This window comes from Vombatus ursinus, unplaced genomic scaffold (assembly GCF_900497805.2).
Source record: "Vombatus ursinus unplaced genomic scaffold, bare-nosed wombat genome assembly UNPS02014810.1, whole genome shotgun sequence".
Taxonomy (NCBI): domain Eukaryota; kingdom Metazoa; phylum Chordata; class Mammalia; order Diprotodontia; family Vombatidae; genus Vombatus; species Vombatus ursinus.
The window spans coordinates 49,039,697-49,054,274 of record NW_020954588.1 but is presented as its reverse complement, the minus strand read 5'-3'; the positions used below and the strand labels follow the sequence as shown (position 1 = coordinate 49,054,274).

At 45.5% G+C, this 14,578-nt stretch overlaps 1 protein-coding gene across 1 annotated transcript in view; it reads right to left on the bottom strand.

Moving 5' to 3' along the window:
- The window catches only part of LOC114052931 (allantoinase, mitochondrial-like), a 31,839-nt gene extending 17,480 nt beyond the window's left edge, over window positions 1-14,359 (bottom strand). The window contains exons 1-3 of the mRNA XM_027875720.1: window positions 14,265-14,359; window positions 10,652-10,809; window positions 3,840-3,991 (exon numbers count right to left, since the gene is read on the bottom strand). Coding sequence (XP_027731521.1) covers window positions 3,840-3,991; window positions 10,652-10,798 — 299 coding nt within the window. The 5' untranslated portion in view covers window positions 10,799-10,809; window positions 14,265-14,359. The remainder of the gene's footprint in view (window positions 1-3,839; window positions 3,992-10,651; window positions 10,810-14,264) is intronic.
- Between the last annotated feature and the right edge of the window lie 219 nt (window positions 14,360-14,578).

The following is a 14,578-nucleotide window of genomic DNA, read 5'->3' as shown; positions in this document are numbered from 1 at the left end:
GTGTGTGTGTGTGTGTGTGTGTGTGTGTGTGTGTGTGTGTGTGTGTGTGTGCTCATGTGCATACAGAAGGAATTTATTCAATTCAGCACTGATTGGGCACCGCCTGTGTAAAATGAAGGAATTGGACTAAATTCTCTAGAAATCCACCTGGAGGGAAGACTCATGACAGTCACTTTTCAGGATTCGGAAGCCGTTGTGTGCAAGGGGACTAACCTTGCTCTGTTTGGCCTCAGAGTCAGAACCAGGTGCAGTGGAGGTGGGGGGATGGCAGAGGGGCAGATTTAGGCTTAATGGAAGGGAAATCTTTCTTACAACTCAGGGGGCCTAAAAGTAGAATGGGGCGTTTTAGAAATAGTGAGGTCCTCAGTCCTAGAGGTCTTCATGTGAGGCTGGACAGTGCTTGACAGGTGGGAGATAGACTAGGTGACCTCCCAGGCCCCTTTGAGCTTGGGGTTCTGGGATGCTGGCCCACGTGGTTCTACTGTTCTGTGATTCTTTCTCTCTGTATTTATCTATGTATTATAAACGCTAACATTCAGGAGAGGAAAAAGAAATGCTTTTTGAATGAACCAATGAATAGATGGATAGATGGATGGAGAAGTGTTATACAGAGTCACGCTTCTGGACGTGTGACCGGGGACTCTGTCTCTTACACTAAAGGATGCCACGTGGGAGAGAATTGTGGAGTATTGCTCTCTCTCTGAATAGTTCCCCAAATCAGGCATGTCCCACCCTCCCCTTTTGATAACCCTGCCTCATCATTACAACCTAACAATGGCAGCTCAATATTAAAAGTTAAATGTTAAAACCTGGGCATTTGCAGCAGCTGGGATAAAGCAGGCCTGCATTAGAGGTCCGCAGCCTCCGTGGACAAGATGGGCTTCTGTCTGACCCATAGCTGGGGGAGGCGGCAGTTCCTCATCACTACATCGCTGTCCAGAAGGGTGGGGCCCCCTTCAGCCTGAGGCTGGACAGTCACCTCCAGTACCTGGGACTGGTTCTACCTGCAGGCCACAGAAATACTGACTGATGGCACAATGACTTAATAGATAGTTGGCAGCCTAGTGGATACAGAACTGTGCCTAGAATCAGGAAGACTTGAGCCAAAATATTCCCTCAGACACTTCCAGCTATGTGACCCTGGGCAAGTCATTTAATTCCTGTTTGCCTCAGTTTCCTCATTTGTAAAATGGGGATCATAATAAGCACCTACATTCCAAGATTGTAGTGAGGATCAAATGAGGTAATATTGTTTAAAAACAAACACCCAGCACACAGTGCCTGACACACAGTAGGCACTTACTTTATAAATGCTTATTCCCTTATTTTCTACTGGCATGACTCAGTCAATGCCCCTTTACCCATATCTGATGCCCAACCTCCCACACTTGCTAAGCAACCAAGCCCCCTCCTCCCAAGCCCTCCTCTAGCAGCTAACGAGCAGAAGACCCTCTTCTCAGAAGGGATGGGGGCCTCTGAGGCAGAGGCCAGCTTGCACCTCAGGAACAGGGGTTACCACGCAGTGCTATAAAGTTCAGAAAGCACTTTAATTACCTCTTTTCGTCTTCACAACAACCCAGTGAGGGAGGTGTGATTGATATCCTCATTATTCCCATTTTACAGAGAAGGAACCCGAGTCTGAGATAAGGGAAGTGACTTGGCCAGGTCACACAGCAGGATTTGAACTCAGGTCTTTCTGACTCTTTGCACTATGGCGCCACCTCAACAGGAATTTCTTCTCCATTTCCTAACCTTAACCCTAAATCCTTCTTCCTTTGAAGATCTCTCGTTTGGGATCAAAACTCCAAGTCTTAGAAGACTTTAATGTCTTACCTATGAGACCATGGACAGCCATCTAAATCTGTGTCTCTGTACTTTCATCCATCTTTTGGGGTGCTATCTCTACTTATCACTGGGGGCATCTTCAGAGTTTAGCTCACAAGGAGACTAGATGCTATTTCTGTTCCCCATTTTGGGGTCTTGGTTCTGGGAGCCTTTTAACTGGTCATAGCCTTGCTTGAGAGACAGATCTTTAGCACACACAAAGCCCAGGCTTCCATGACCTTGGCAAAGCTCCTTGTCTTCTTACCAAGGGTAGGGTGGAGAACACGGATGCTGAGGTGGGTTTAGGAATCCTAAAGAGTGTTTCTTGAGTAAGGGTGCTCACTGGCTCACATGTGGCAGCCCAGGCTGGGGGACAGGACATGCCCTGCCTCTGGGAAGGGAACTGGCCTGTCCTGGAAGATGTGGAATCCCACTGGGCTGTGGGATTTGTGAAATTGAATTAACAGAAATAACAGCACTTTTGAAGGAGGAAAGAATCTGAAATGAGCAATTTGTGCCTGGGTATGAAATACATCCTCCCATCAGCTCCCATGAGTTCCTGCTTTAACTAATTGTTCTTGCTAAATAGGTGCTAAGCTCAGCTGCTGCTAAGGAGCAAATGTAGTCAGTGCTGGCACATTTTCTGTGCCCTGGGGCAGCACGCCAGTCACTGGATTCTAACTGAGGTCTGGCCTGAATAGGGAGAGGGCTCTTGTACATTGACATCAGCCTGAGACCTTTTTTAAATAAGAGCTGATGGTCGCGGGGGGACGTCCTGTCCCTGAGATCCTAGAAAGAGGTGGTCTTTGGAGGCCATCTTGTCCAATCTCCTCAATGTATACGGGAAGAAACTAAGGACCTGGGAGGCTTAGAGATGTGTCTGAGGACACACAGGGAATAAGCATCCGAGGTGAGATTGGAACCCAAGTCCTCTGATTCCAGACTCAAGGTTTTCTCTGCACCGTTGCTAGGGTTCCAGCTCCTAGCACCCCCAAAGCCTGCTGCCAGCGTGATCACCTCAGTTATCTGGATCCTGGAAACAGTTCTGACCACCAGCCATGACCTCATCTCCTCCAGCTAAATATGATGGATAGGGAATGATGGGAAGCCTTCCATTTGTATGTATTTCCATGAATAACAATAAGTAACACCAACTTGCAGCTGCTTAGCCTGGTGCCTTGCATAGAGTAGAAGCTTCATAAATGCCTGTTGACTTTGACCCTCTAAAGTTTGCATGGACTTCACAACCCCACAAAGTAGCTACTCTAGATATCATGTATTTCTACTTTACAGATGAGGAAGCTGAGGCTCGGGAGCTTACGTGACAGGAACACTGATGGAAATCTGGAAGGGACCTCAGCCAGTCTAACCCTGTCATCCTGTAGATGAAGCAACTTAAGCCCAGGCAAGGAAAGGGCCTCGCTTATGGCCCCATGGCGAGGAAGCTTAGAGGCAAATTCTGAAGCCAGCTTGTCTTGACTCCCAGTCCCCAACACCATACTGCCCTTCTACAAGAGAGGCAGGATGGGGCAATGGAAAGAACTGGAGATGTGGAATCTGAGCAGCTGCATTCAGACCCTGCCTCTACTATTCACTGCTTTTGAGACTGGGCAAGTTCCTTAAACTTTCTATCTGAGAACAAGGCAATGCATATAAACATGTAGATAAAATAGAACATGTGTAAGTATGAGACAAATGCTCATTATTATCAGTGTTCTTATTTTAGATTCCTTATCTGTGAAAGGAAGCTTCGATTAGATGATGCTCAAGGTCCCTTCCAGCTCTACATCTGTGTAAATGAATTCTGAAGTTACATAAAACTGTGAAATGTTGGTAAACACAATGAGAGTAGGGAGGCTGTGCGTTCCTGCGTGTTGTTTCTGGGAGTCTTTAGGGTCATACTTTAGCCTGTAGTTCAACCCTTCACCCAATTCTGAAGTCCAACCCTCCCTCCTTTCATCCACATTTGCACCATCCCCATCCCTTTTTCCAAGCATCCTCCCAGGGTACCGTACAGTGGCATGTCCACCAGGGTGGTGATGCCCCCAGCAGCTGCAGCCCTGGTGGCCGAGTGGAATCCCTCCCAGGCTGTGCGCCCTGGCTCATTGATGTGCACGTGAGAGTCTATGATGCCAGGCATGACCACCAAGTCCCCAACATCGAGCACCTGGGGAGGGATGGAAAAGAGGAAAGAAAATGAGGTGAGGGATGAGCTTTGACACTGAATGAACTCCATAAAATACACCTGGTGTCATGAGAAGAAAAGACCTGATCCTGAGCCAAAGGCAGTGTCCTAGGGATATGGAATCAATGGGGCACAGGGGAGGGATAACTGGAATGGCAGGGACTAGAATAGCATCTGTGTAATGATCTCCTTAAAGAGCCTCAAGAAAGTTGGCCACTTTGTGAATGCACTTTGGAAGTGCGTGCGTGTGTGTGTGTGTGTGTGTGTGTGTGTGTGTGTGTATGAGCTCAGGGGGAAGAATCAGGCAAACTCCTTTGAGCAGGTGGTAAATCCCCAGGAGGTGCGGCCCTAAGTAGTATTTCTAGGAGCAAAAAAGTCTGTGATTGGTCCTAAGATGCCCAAGTATGGATCAGAAAGAAACTGTCCTCTGGGCAGAGATGGAGCCCCACTGGATAGCAGTGGCCAAATTAATCATGGCTTCCAGAAACTGTCCTTGGTGGGGATTGGTGCAAGAAGAGAGGAAATCTGGAAACTAAAAATAATAATAATTTAATTTTGCTCTTAGGGATTTCTTTGACCTAATGTGGCAATAGAACCTCATTGTTTGTATAATTTGGTGACTACTATTCCCTAAATAGGGTGCACACCCAGGACGGGGCATGCACATACACACATGTACACACAAATCTCCACGATGCTGCCTGGTATTGTGACAAAATTAAATTAATATTGATTTTGTTTGAAGGAAGTTTATATACTTTGGAGATAATTGCAGATAGCATGGTGGGATTGGAAGATCTGGATTTAGAGCTAGTAGATCAGTGAGAGAGCATCTAGCTCAATGCTTTCATTTGACCAATTTGACTACTTGACCAATAGCACCTTTTGTTGAGAGGAGGAAACTTCACCTGTTCAACCAAGATCACAGAGATGGAAATGGAAGACCTACAACTCTAACCCAACCCATCTGACCCCAAATTTAGTATTCTATTTTTTATTTATCCTTTTTGCTTTTTCTAAAAACTTTTATTATGAATTTAAACAATCATTAATATTTCCATATACAAGCAACAACAGAAAAAAGATGATTGTCTATGTAACCTTGAATCTCAATCCTGGACAGCTCCTTTTTCATTATATATTCAATTTAACACAATTCTTTTAACAGTCTTGCTTGTCTCTGTCTGCTTTGGAACTTTCTTCTCCTCTCTTCTGCATTTGATTTGAATGTTTTATTCAGACTCTTTCCTCCAGTCTTTTCTCTATCAACCCAGAGCTGCCTCTCCATCAGAGAAAGAAGCTTAGAAATGACTGTTGGAGGGCATCCAGTTGAGAGTTGGCTCTTGAATTGGAGGGTGATTTTGACTACAGGCCAATTTCTTACCTTCTGGTTTGGTGAAATAGGTTTTATTTTTTCAATGAATAATATTTATTAAACACCTATTATGTGCCATGCGTTTTGATGGATGCTAAGGATGCAAAAGAAGAAAAAAAAAAGAGTTCCTGCCTTCAAGAGGCTAATTCTATCAATTTAAAAAAAAATTAATTTATTTTGATTTATCAACAATCACTGCCATAAGCTTTTGAGTTTTAAATTTTTCTCCCTTTCTCTTCCCACCGCCCTCCCCAAGGCGGTGCACAATCTGATATAAGCTATACATATACATTCCTATTAAACATATTTTCATATTAGTGGTGTTGTAAGTAAGAATTAGAACCAATAGGAGGAACCACCAGAAAGAGGAAACAAAACACAACAGAAGAAAAAAAGATAGCAAATAGTATGCTTCCATCTGCATTCAAACTCCATAGTTCTTTCTTTGGATATGGATAGCATTTTCCATTACAAGGTCTTTGGAGATGTCTTAGACCCTTGTATTGCTGGAAGGGTTAAGTTTATCAATATTAGTCATTGCACAACTTGGCTGTTATTGTGTACAATGTTCTCCTGGTTCTGCTCACTTCACTCAGCATCAGACCATACAAGTCTTTCCAGGTTTTTCTGAAGTCAGCCTGTTCATCATTTCTTATAGCACCATAGTATTCCATTACATTCATAGATCAGTCATTCCCCAATTGATGGGCACCCTCTCAATTTCCAATTCTTTGCCACCACAAAAAGAACTGCTATAAATATTTTTATATATGTGGGTCCTTTTCCCATTTGTATGCTCTCTTTGGGATATAGCCCTAGAAATGCTATTGTTGGGTCAAAGGATATGCACGTGTTTATAGCCCTTTGGGCATAGTTCCAAATTACTCTCCAATATAGTTGGATCAGTTCACAACTCCACCAACAATGCACTAGTGTTCCAATTTTCCCACATCTTCTCCAACATTTATCCTTTTCTGTTTTGTCATCTTGACCGATCTGATTGGTGTGATGTGGTACCTCAGAGTTGTTTTGATTCGCATTTCTCTAATCAATAGTGATTTAGAACATTTTTGATATGACTATAGATGGCTTTAATATCTTCATCTGAGAACTACCTGTTCATATCTTTGACCATTTATCAATTGGGGAATGACTTGTATTCTTATAAATTTGACTTTATTCTCCATATATTTTAGAAATGAGGCCCATATTAGAGAGACTGGTTGTAAAAATTCTTTCCCAATTTTCTACTTCCCTTCTAATCTTGATTGCATTGGCTTTGTTTGTGCAAAAACTTTTCAATTTAATATAATCAACGTTATACATTTTGTGTGAAATAGGTTTTGCTAAGAAGAATGATCCCAGTGCTAACAACAAAAGCTGGCACTTCTACAGTATTTTTACATTTCCAAAGTGCTTTCCACACATTATCTCATTCAATGTGGAAGAGAATATTCTAGAAGTATTTTTCTAAAAATGACTCTGTGCTCAAAGTCACATCAGAAGTGCATTTGCTTTTCAAGTGAAGACCTGGAGCTCCTCTGGGCTGAGGGCAGTGGCAACAGTGGAAAAAAGCCTGGGCTAGGAATGTGGACCCAAGTCTTAACATTAACTCCCTGGGCAAGTCCCTTTGCCTCCCAGCTTTCTCCTTTGTAGAACGAGGGGCTTCAACCAAATGACTTTCACAGCCCCTTCCAGCTCCAGTCTAGCTGTAATCTGATCAAAGCAGAGAACAGAGGGAATCTCACCTCCCTGTCCTGGATACTATGGCTAGAGAGCATTGAACATAAGAGTTAGGAAGACCCAAGTTCAAATCCTGCCAAGGACACTTTCTAGCTGTGTGACCCTTTAAAATGAGGGCAATAGCACCTTTTGTTGAGAGGCTCAGAAGAGAGAATGTATTTAAAGATCTTTGCAAACCTGCAAGGTTTATGTAAATATCTGCCGCTGAAGGTTATCCAGCTTATCAATGACCCTCCTAAACTGTGGTGCATTGAACTAAAGCCAGTCCTCTTGATGAGGTCTGACCAGGGCAGAGGGCAGTGGGATGATCATCTCCTTATTCCTGGAAGTTCTGCTCTAAAGTACACTAGAGCCAGTTCATACTGACTCAGAGAGCCAGTTGTTAAATTTTCAGTATGATCGTTGATAGTTTGGACACCATCAAATTACAAATCAGGGCTTGATTTATAGCTTACTGGTTGTGTAAACTTAGGAAAGTGATGGAGATGCAGATTAAACTTAAAATAATGCAGATTAAACTTTTGTGTACATTGAGAGGGGAGCCAGTAGTTAAACATTTACCAGCACACTCCTCTCATAACATAGCCCAGGATTGCACTGGCTTTCTTTGTGGTTGCCACATAACATTGTGGACTCACATTCAGCTTGGGGTCTTCTGAACCCCCTTTTCCTAATGAACTTCTGGCTAACCACAACATCCCCAACATCCTCATCTTGCATCTATGAATGTGATTTTTTCAAACTGGTTGTGTCTTTACATTTATGCTTTTTGCCCAATTCCTGGTATATAATAGGTATTTAGGAACTACTTGTTGGCTGACTGACTTCATCTTATTCAGTTCAGCTCACTGCTCTAGCCTCTCAAGATCTTTTTTTTTTTTTTGCTTTTTGTTTGTTTGTTTGTTTAGGCAATTGGACAGCTAGTAAATGTCAAGTGTTTGGTCGGAGGCTGGATTTGAACTCAGGTCCTCCTGACTCCAGGACCAGTGCACTATCCACTGCACCACCTAGCGCCCCTTCCAGATCTTTTTGGAGCCTGCCTGTCATGTGGTAGCTTAGCTTTTCTTCCCACTTTGTCCCATCTACAAATCTGAAAAGCATTCTCAAACTACGGTCTTCAAGCAAGCCATTGGCCATAAGACTGAACAGTCCAGGGCTGAGCACAGGGGGAAATCAAGGAAATCATTGGAAACCTCCTTCCAAAGAGTAACTAAACCATGAATGACTACCCTTTAGGTCTAGACATTCCATGAGTCCCAAATCCATGTACTTGACCTGTCATGGGGTCCATAGATCTCCACCTTTTCTATGGGAATAGCATGAAAGACTTTGTCAAAAGCTTGGCTAAAATATGGGCAAACTTGAGAGCATCCCCTCTATCTACCAGGCCGGTATCCCTGTCCCAAAAGGAGATGAAGTTCATTTGGCATGATCTGGTCTTCATGAAACCTGGCTGGCTCCTGGTGGTTGCTATTTCCTTTTCTAGAATTACCTCAACCACCCTTTTAATACCTTTTAAAATTTTGCCAAAAATCAGCATCAAGCTCATGGGCTCATAATTTGCAGGCTCCATTTTCTTTCCTTTTCTTAAAATTGGGACAGCATCTTCCCTTCTCCAAACCTGTGGCTCCTCCCCAGTTTTCCATGACTTTTCAAAATTTGTGAAGCATGGTTCCATAATTACACCCACCAGGTTTTTAGGGCCTGAAGCTAGAGTTGAGTTGGATGAGGTGATTTGAGGACAACTGGATGCTTTCCCACTCTCTCTTTACTTATCTTATCTATTAACTCTCTATTAGCCATTCTGTTATGTTTTTTATGTACTTTTCAATCCAAAGAAAGCTCATTTTTCTTGGCAACAAAGACAGAAATGAAACAAGAGTTGAGCTGCGCCATTGATCCTCAATGGTTCCATGATTTCTTCTTTTGGACAGGGAGCTCAGTCAATGTCAGAGAGCAATAAAATATAACCAAAGCGTGTTTGCCTAGGTCAGACTGGTACCCTGGCATGAGGTAAAACTCTGATTTGGCTCCATTTGACTCATGAACCTGATTCGACTATGGTTGGCACAAACCAGGGAGCGTCCTCAAGTCGTCTCTCTGAGCCACATCCCTCCATAACAACTGTCATCATTTAAGTGCACAGCTGTGTTGTTGAGGCCAAGGCATACTAAGAGAGACCCTGGTGTCCTAAAGGGAGATGTGCATTGGTGGATGTTAGTGTTACCCGCTGACTGTAGGCTTTTCTTAGAGAATTTTCACTCCATGTCTAAGCAAAGCTCATTTGAAAAAGAATTAAGGGGTCCGTGTACAGCTTTCAATCAATCAATCAATATTTATTAAGCACCTACCATGTGCCAAGCACTGTGCTGAGCAGTGGGGATACAAAAAGAGGCACAAGATTGTCCCTGCCCTCAAGGAGCTTACAGTCTAACGGGGGAGACAACATGCAAATAGAGCAAGCTGTTCACAAGATAAATAGGAAGTAATAAACAGAGGGTAGCTGGGTTGGTGATTCTCTCATTCTGCTACAATGTTCAATGAAGGCTTATGAAGCAGCCAAAACAGTAGCGCCAGTCTCTCCCTGGCATGCCTGCACGTGATTAGAATCCCAGTATCTCCAAATTGGACCCATAAATCTACCAACCACTCAAGTTCCTACCGTGCCCCTGCGCAGTCTAAACACTGGGGATGGGCAACCCTTCTCCAGCACACCCAGCCAGGCGTGACCTCCCTTTTGCTTGAAGCCCTCCCACGAGGGGCAGCCCACTGCCTCCCAGGGCAACCTATTCCACTCATGGACAACCCCAATTGGCAGGAAGTTTTTTCATGTGTCTCTCTGCAGTGGCTTGTACCCAGCTTTCCTCGGGCCGGTCCTAAGGGACCAAGCAGGGTGAGTCCAGTCTGGTGTGGCGGCTAATGGACAGAAATGCCCAAAGCTTATCACCTGTTTGACCCCCAATACCTCTAAACCCACCCACAAGAAAGGGGGTGAATGTATCGCTTAAAATCTTTACTTGGGCACAGTGTGATGGGGCAGGACAAGGGAGGAGAATGTATCCATCCACTCCTGTGGGTGAAATGTGGCATGTGTGCTGTGGGAGGGGGGCTGCCCATGGAGACAGATGATCAGACAGTGGAGCCTGTGCTGCCTAAGGGCCTAGAAGGGAAGAGGAGGCCTCCTGGGCAGTTGTGCAGGAGGATACATAGGACAGGTCAGTTGGGCTGCTTGGGAAAAGTGGAGGGTAAATGGCAGGAATCCTTAGGGAATTCAGTTCTGCATATCTGAGCAAACAATTTTGGCCTGCAGATAAAGCTGTATCCTTGAAAATGTTTACTCCCTTATTCAAAATCTGAATATTTCCTTGGTCAGTTTGCTTGACAAAGCCCAGAGAGTTGCTCCTGCAGACAGATGCCTGCAAATGCTTCTGTTGTACGGGCCTGTCCATGCCCACCACCACATGAGCCCAAACATCCCTCCCCCAGGACTTCCTGGTGCTGGGCTAGGCTGCCCTCATGCTTACCTTCTCTCCCTGGCTCTGGACTCTGGTCCCAGTGGGCAGAATATCAGCGATTTGGCCACTGGCGATGACAACTTCTGCTGGGATAATGGCATCATTTATCACCACCCGACTGCTTCTGACGACTGTGACCTGTGAACCCACCTCCATTCCAGCTGGTCCTTGGAGGGATGATGCACAGAATAGGAGAGAATGCCATCAAAATCTGAAGCCAGGCCCTTTAAACAAACACCACATTGCCCTTTTGTCCATTCAAGAGGGCTATCCAAGGAATAAACATAAAGCCATTTTCCTCAAGGTTTTTTTTTTCACATTTTGGGGGCAAATAATAGCTCATATTTATTTGATCTGTTAAAGTTTACAAAGCACTTTATGTACTTTATCTCAGTTGAGCCCACAACAGCCCTGGGAGGTAAGTACTATTATTATTCTAATTTTGATAGTGAGGAAACTAAGGCAAACAGAGGTGAAATGACTTGCCCAGGGTGATACAGCTAGTAAGTGTCTGAGGTGGGATTCAAACTCAGGCCTTCCTGACTGTGTGACTAGCTCTTTATCTCACCTCTACATAGCTGACTTTCTGTGGCAAGTAAAAGGGGAAGAATTCTAACTTGACGTCTAGCTAAGCTATTGTTTGTTGCCTGGGGGCATGGGGGTGGGGAGATGGCAGGAACATGTGTATCTGAGTGTATAGTGCATGCATGGGGACAGTATGACCAAGGGGACAAAGGGGCCATCCTTGGAATGGAGTCTCACCTCTGACCCATGCTGGCTGGGTGACCCTGGGCCAGTCACCTACTCTATCACTGTCCTCAGGTAATGAAGACTCCAAGTTAGACTCCAATGGATACACATCCATTGAAGGAGTTCTCAGTGGTACTTCCCTACACTAATTAAATCACAGGGCCTGTCCTCCCATCAACAGCCCCAACCAAAGGTACCTGGACTCTGTGGTCAGAGCCCCGAGTCAGACAGCCACGAGGCAGCTCCTTTATCCCTTTATTCCACCTTTTATCCTTTTCAGTCCCTTCCTCAGTGTTAAGCCCCCACCAACTAGAGGTGTCCAGGATGCTCTCTAAAGGCCCTGTCTCATGATTGGGCAGCACTCAGGAGCTTGGAAAGCACATCCCTTACACCCGTCCTAGGGTCTGCTGATTATCCCTCCTTTACAGATGAGGAATATAAGGTTCAGGGAAGCTGTCCCTTATCTGTGGTCACCCAAATCGTCATTGTGGGAGCCAGCATTTGTCTCCAACACTCTTTCAGGATGTCCCATGTAGGGAGAGACAAACTCTCCATAGAAAGTGCTAGGTGTCTCTAAAGAAGGTGCCAAGCACCCAGCCCTTTCTCTGGGGACCACTGTCCTTCAAGGTACATCTTCCAGCAAAAAGGAATATCAGTATTTTCAGCACTTAGCATAGTGCCTGGCATACAGTGAGTGCTTAATAAAGATTTACTGTCTGACATATTTCTTTTAAATACAGGCAATGGGGAAAAGGGCATCACTGTCTGCTAGAGTTCCAAATCAGTGTGGAAAGCCCAATGACATAATGCTTTTGCTGTTATTCTGTCCTGTCCGACTCTCCATGACCCAGTTTGGGGTTTTCTTGGCACAGATACTGGAGTGGTTTGCCATTTCCTTCTCCAGATCATTTTATAGATGAGGAAACTGAGGCAAACAGGGTTAAGAGATTTGCCCAGGATCACAGAGGTAGTGTCTGAGGCCAGATTTGGACTTAGGTCTTTCTGACTCCAAGCCCAGCATTCTATCCACTGTGCCACGTAGCTGCCCTTTGATGTAAAGCTAAATAATTATAAATAAAGGGGCTCATTGGATCTTTTGTTAAGAATGGGTCTCCCCATCTGGCCCAGGCTGGAAGTACAGGAGATACTCACATCCTGGTCCCACTCTGATGCGCCCTCCCCACCTTACCTGTGCACAGATAACCATAAAATGAGGCAGAGTGGAAAAAACCAAGCAGCATGGGACCAAGGCACTCGTGACCTCAGAGGAAATGGCCATTTCCAACAGGGACGAATAGCTCATTTCTTGCTTGTCCAGTGTTAGGGGTGACCCCAACATCAGGGTACAGTGGAAGAGCTCTGGTGCAGCTGCAAGATCCATTCCAGCCCCAAATCTACGAACCCATGATTCTTGGTGTCTCCAGGTTTGTCCCGGGGAGGGGGGGGTCAGGGAGTGGGGCTTGAAGGATGAGAAGAGAAGACAGGAGGGGAGAGAAGAAAGAGAGAAATAAGAGGAGGGCAAAGTGAGGGAAGTAAAGAAAGGGGGAGAGGAGAAGTGGGATGGGAGGAGAAGGAAGGGGATTTGGAGGGAGAGGGTATCAGTCAAGATCTAAGCAGCCCTGCCTTTTCTCATGTCTTTACTTGTCATGGACCTGAGGATAAGTTCTGTAACCTTTTTCCATCCCCTCTGACTCTTAGTTTCCCCCTCTATAAAATGGGAGCGTTGGTGCTGGGTTCTATCCCTCAAGCAGTGACCACTGTGAAGGCAAAGAAGCTTGGGGAAGGAAGTCAATGGAAATGGGAGCTATGGCAGGAAGAGAAGGGGTGGGTAAGGGCAGGTGGCATTTCTTTAGGGCTTCAAGCTTTACAAAACACTTTTCTTGACCTTGGGAGGTAGGCAGGTGGGCAGTGTTAATGATTTTTTTTTGTTTGACTCAAATCTGTGATTTCATTGGCATGGGGGAGGAGGGACTCCAGATCAGAAAACTCCATAGATGCAAAATAGCAACAATATCGGGGGTCAGCTAGCCCAATTCCCTCATTTTACAGAGTAGGAAACTGAGTCCCTGAGAAGGAGGAGGTTTTCAGGTTTAGGGAAAGTGAAGTTAACTTCCCCGTTTAAAATATTGCGTTCTGCTGCGGACATCCACAAAGATGAGGCTTGCAAACCAAATCGACCCTATGAGGGCTACTACCTTTCCTACTCTGGTTTTCTGAGCTCGATAACAAGCCTTCTTGGAGCAGGGAGTGGGGAAAGAAGCAGGGCACAGTAGGAAGTGTGGTGCTCATCCCTCAGCCCCTACTCCAACAATCCTTGGGGTTGGTCAGTAGCTGTTCCTTTCTTGACCCAATCAAAGAGGTTCAAAAGGAGATGGTAGACAGATCTTGGGGGTGCAGAGCACCGTGTCTACACCACTAAACCTCCCATCCTGTCCTTACACTAACTGATGGAGGTGGGGAAGGTGAGGTGGGTTGGGAGACTCCCCCTTACATTTCTCTTTAGGGTCTCAAGGTTTTTGCAAACAACTTACAAACGTCTCATCTGATCTTCACAACAACCCCCCAAGGTAGCTACTACAGGTAGCAACCCATCTCCATGCGGAAGCTGAGAAAGGATCAGGGACTTGCCCAAATGACTTAAATGAGATTCAAACCCAGGTCTTCCTGACCCCAAGTTCAAGACTTTACTTGGGTGCAATGATGTGATCAAAATCAAGCCCCTTCTGGGGCCCCAGAGGCCAAAGCCCTGCTCTGTGCTGTACATTGTCCTATTCTCAAGACTCAGGCACAGTCCCAGAGGCCTGTGGGGCTGGGCATCCTTGCAGGACCGGCTCTAGCCCCCTCTCCCAAAGGATGTTTGCTCAGCACTCACCCCTGGCTCTGCTGGCTGCCCCTCGAGGGTCCTTGGACTGCTAGGCTCCTGGCTCTAGGTCTCACCTAGAGGACCTCCCTCCTTCCCTTGGGTTTCTCTTCCTTTTATGCCAAGTCAAGCCCCTCCCCCACCTGCCTCCCGGTTCCGGTGGGGGTAGGATTTTCTGGCATTTCCAAAATGAGCTTCCACCCTGGAAGAGTGACTGGCATTCTGGGCAAACGCTGGGGCAGGGATTGACTTTCGTTCTTCACTGCCCCCTTGTCCCCATCTTTCTCCCATCGGGCTGACAAAGTCGTGGGAGAAAAACAAACATT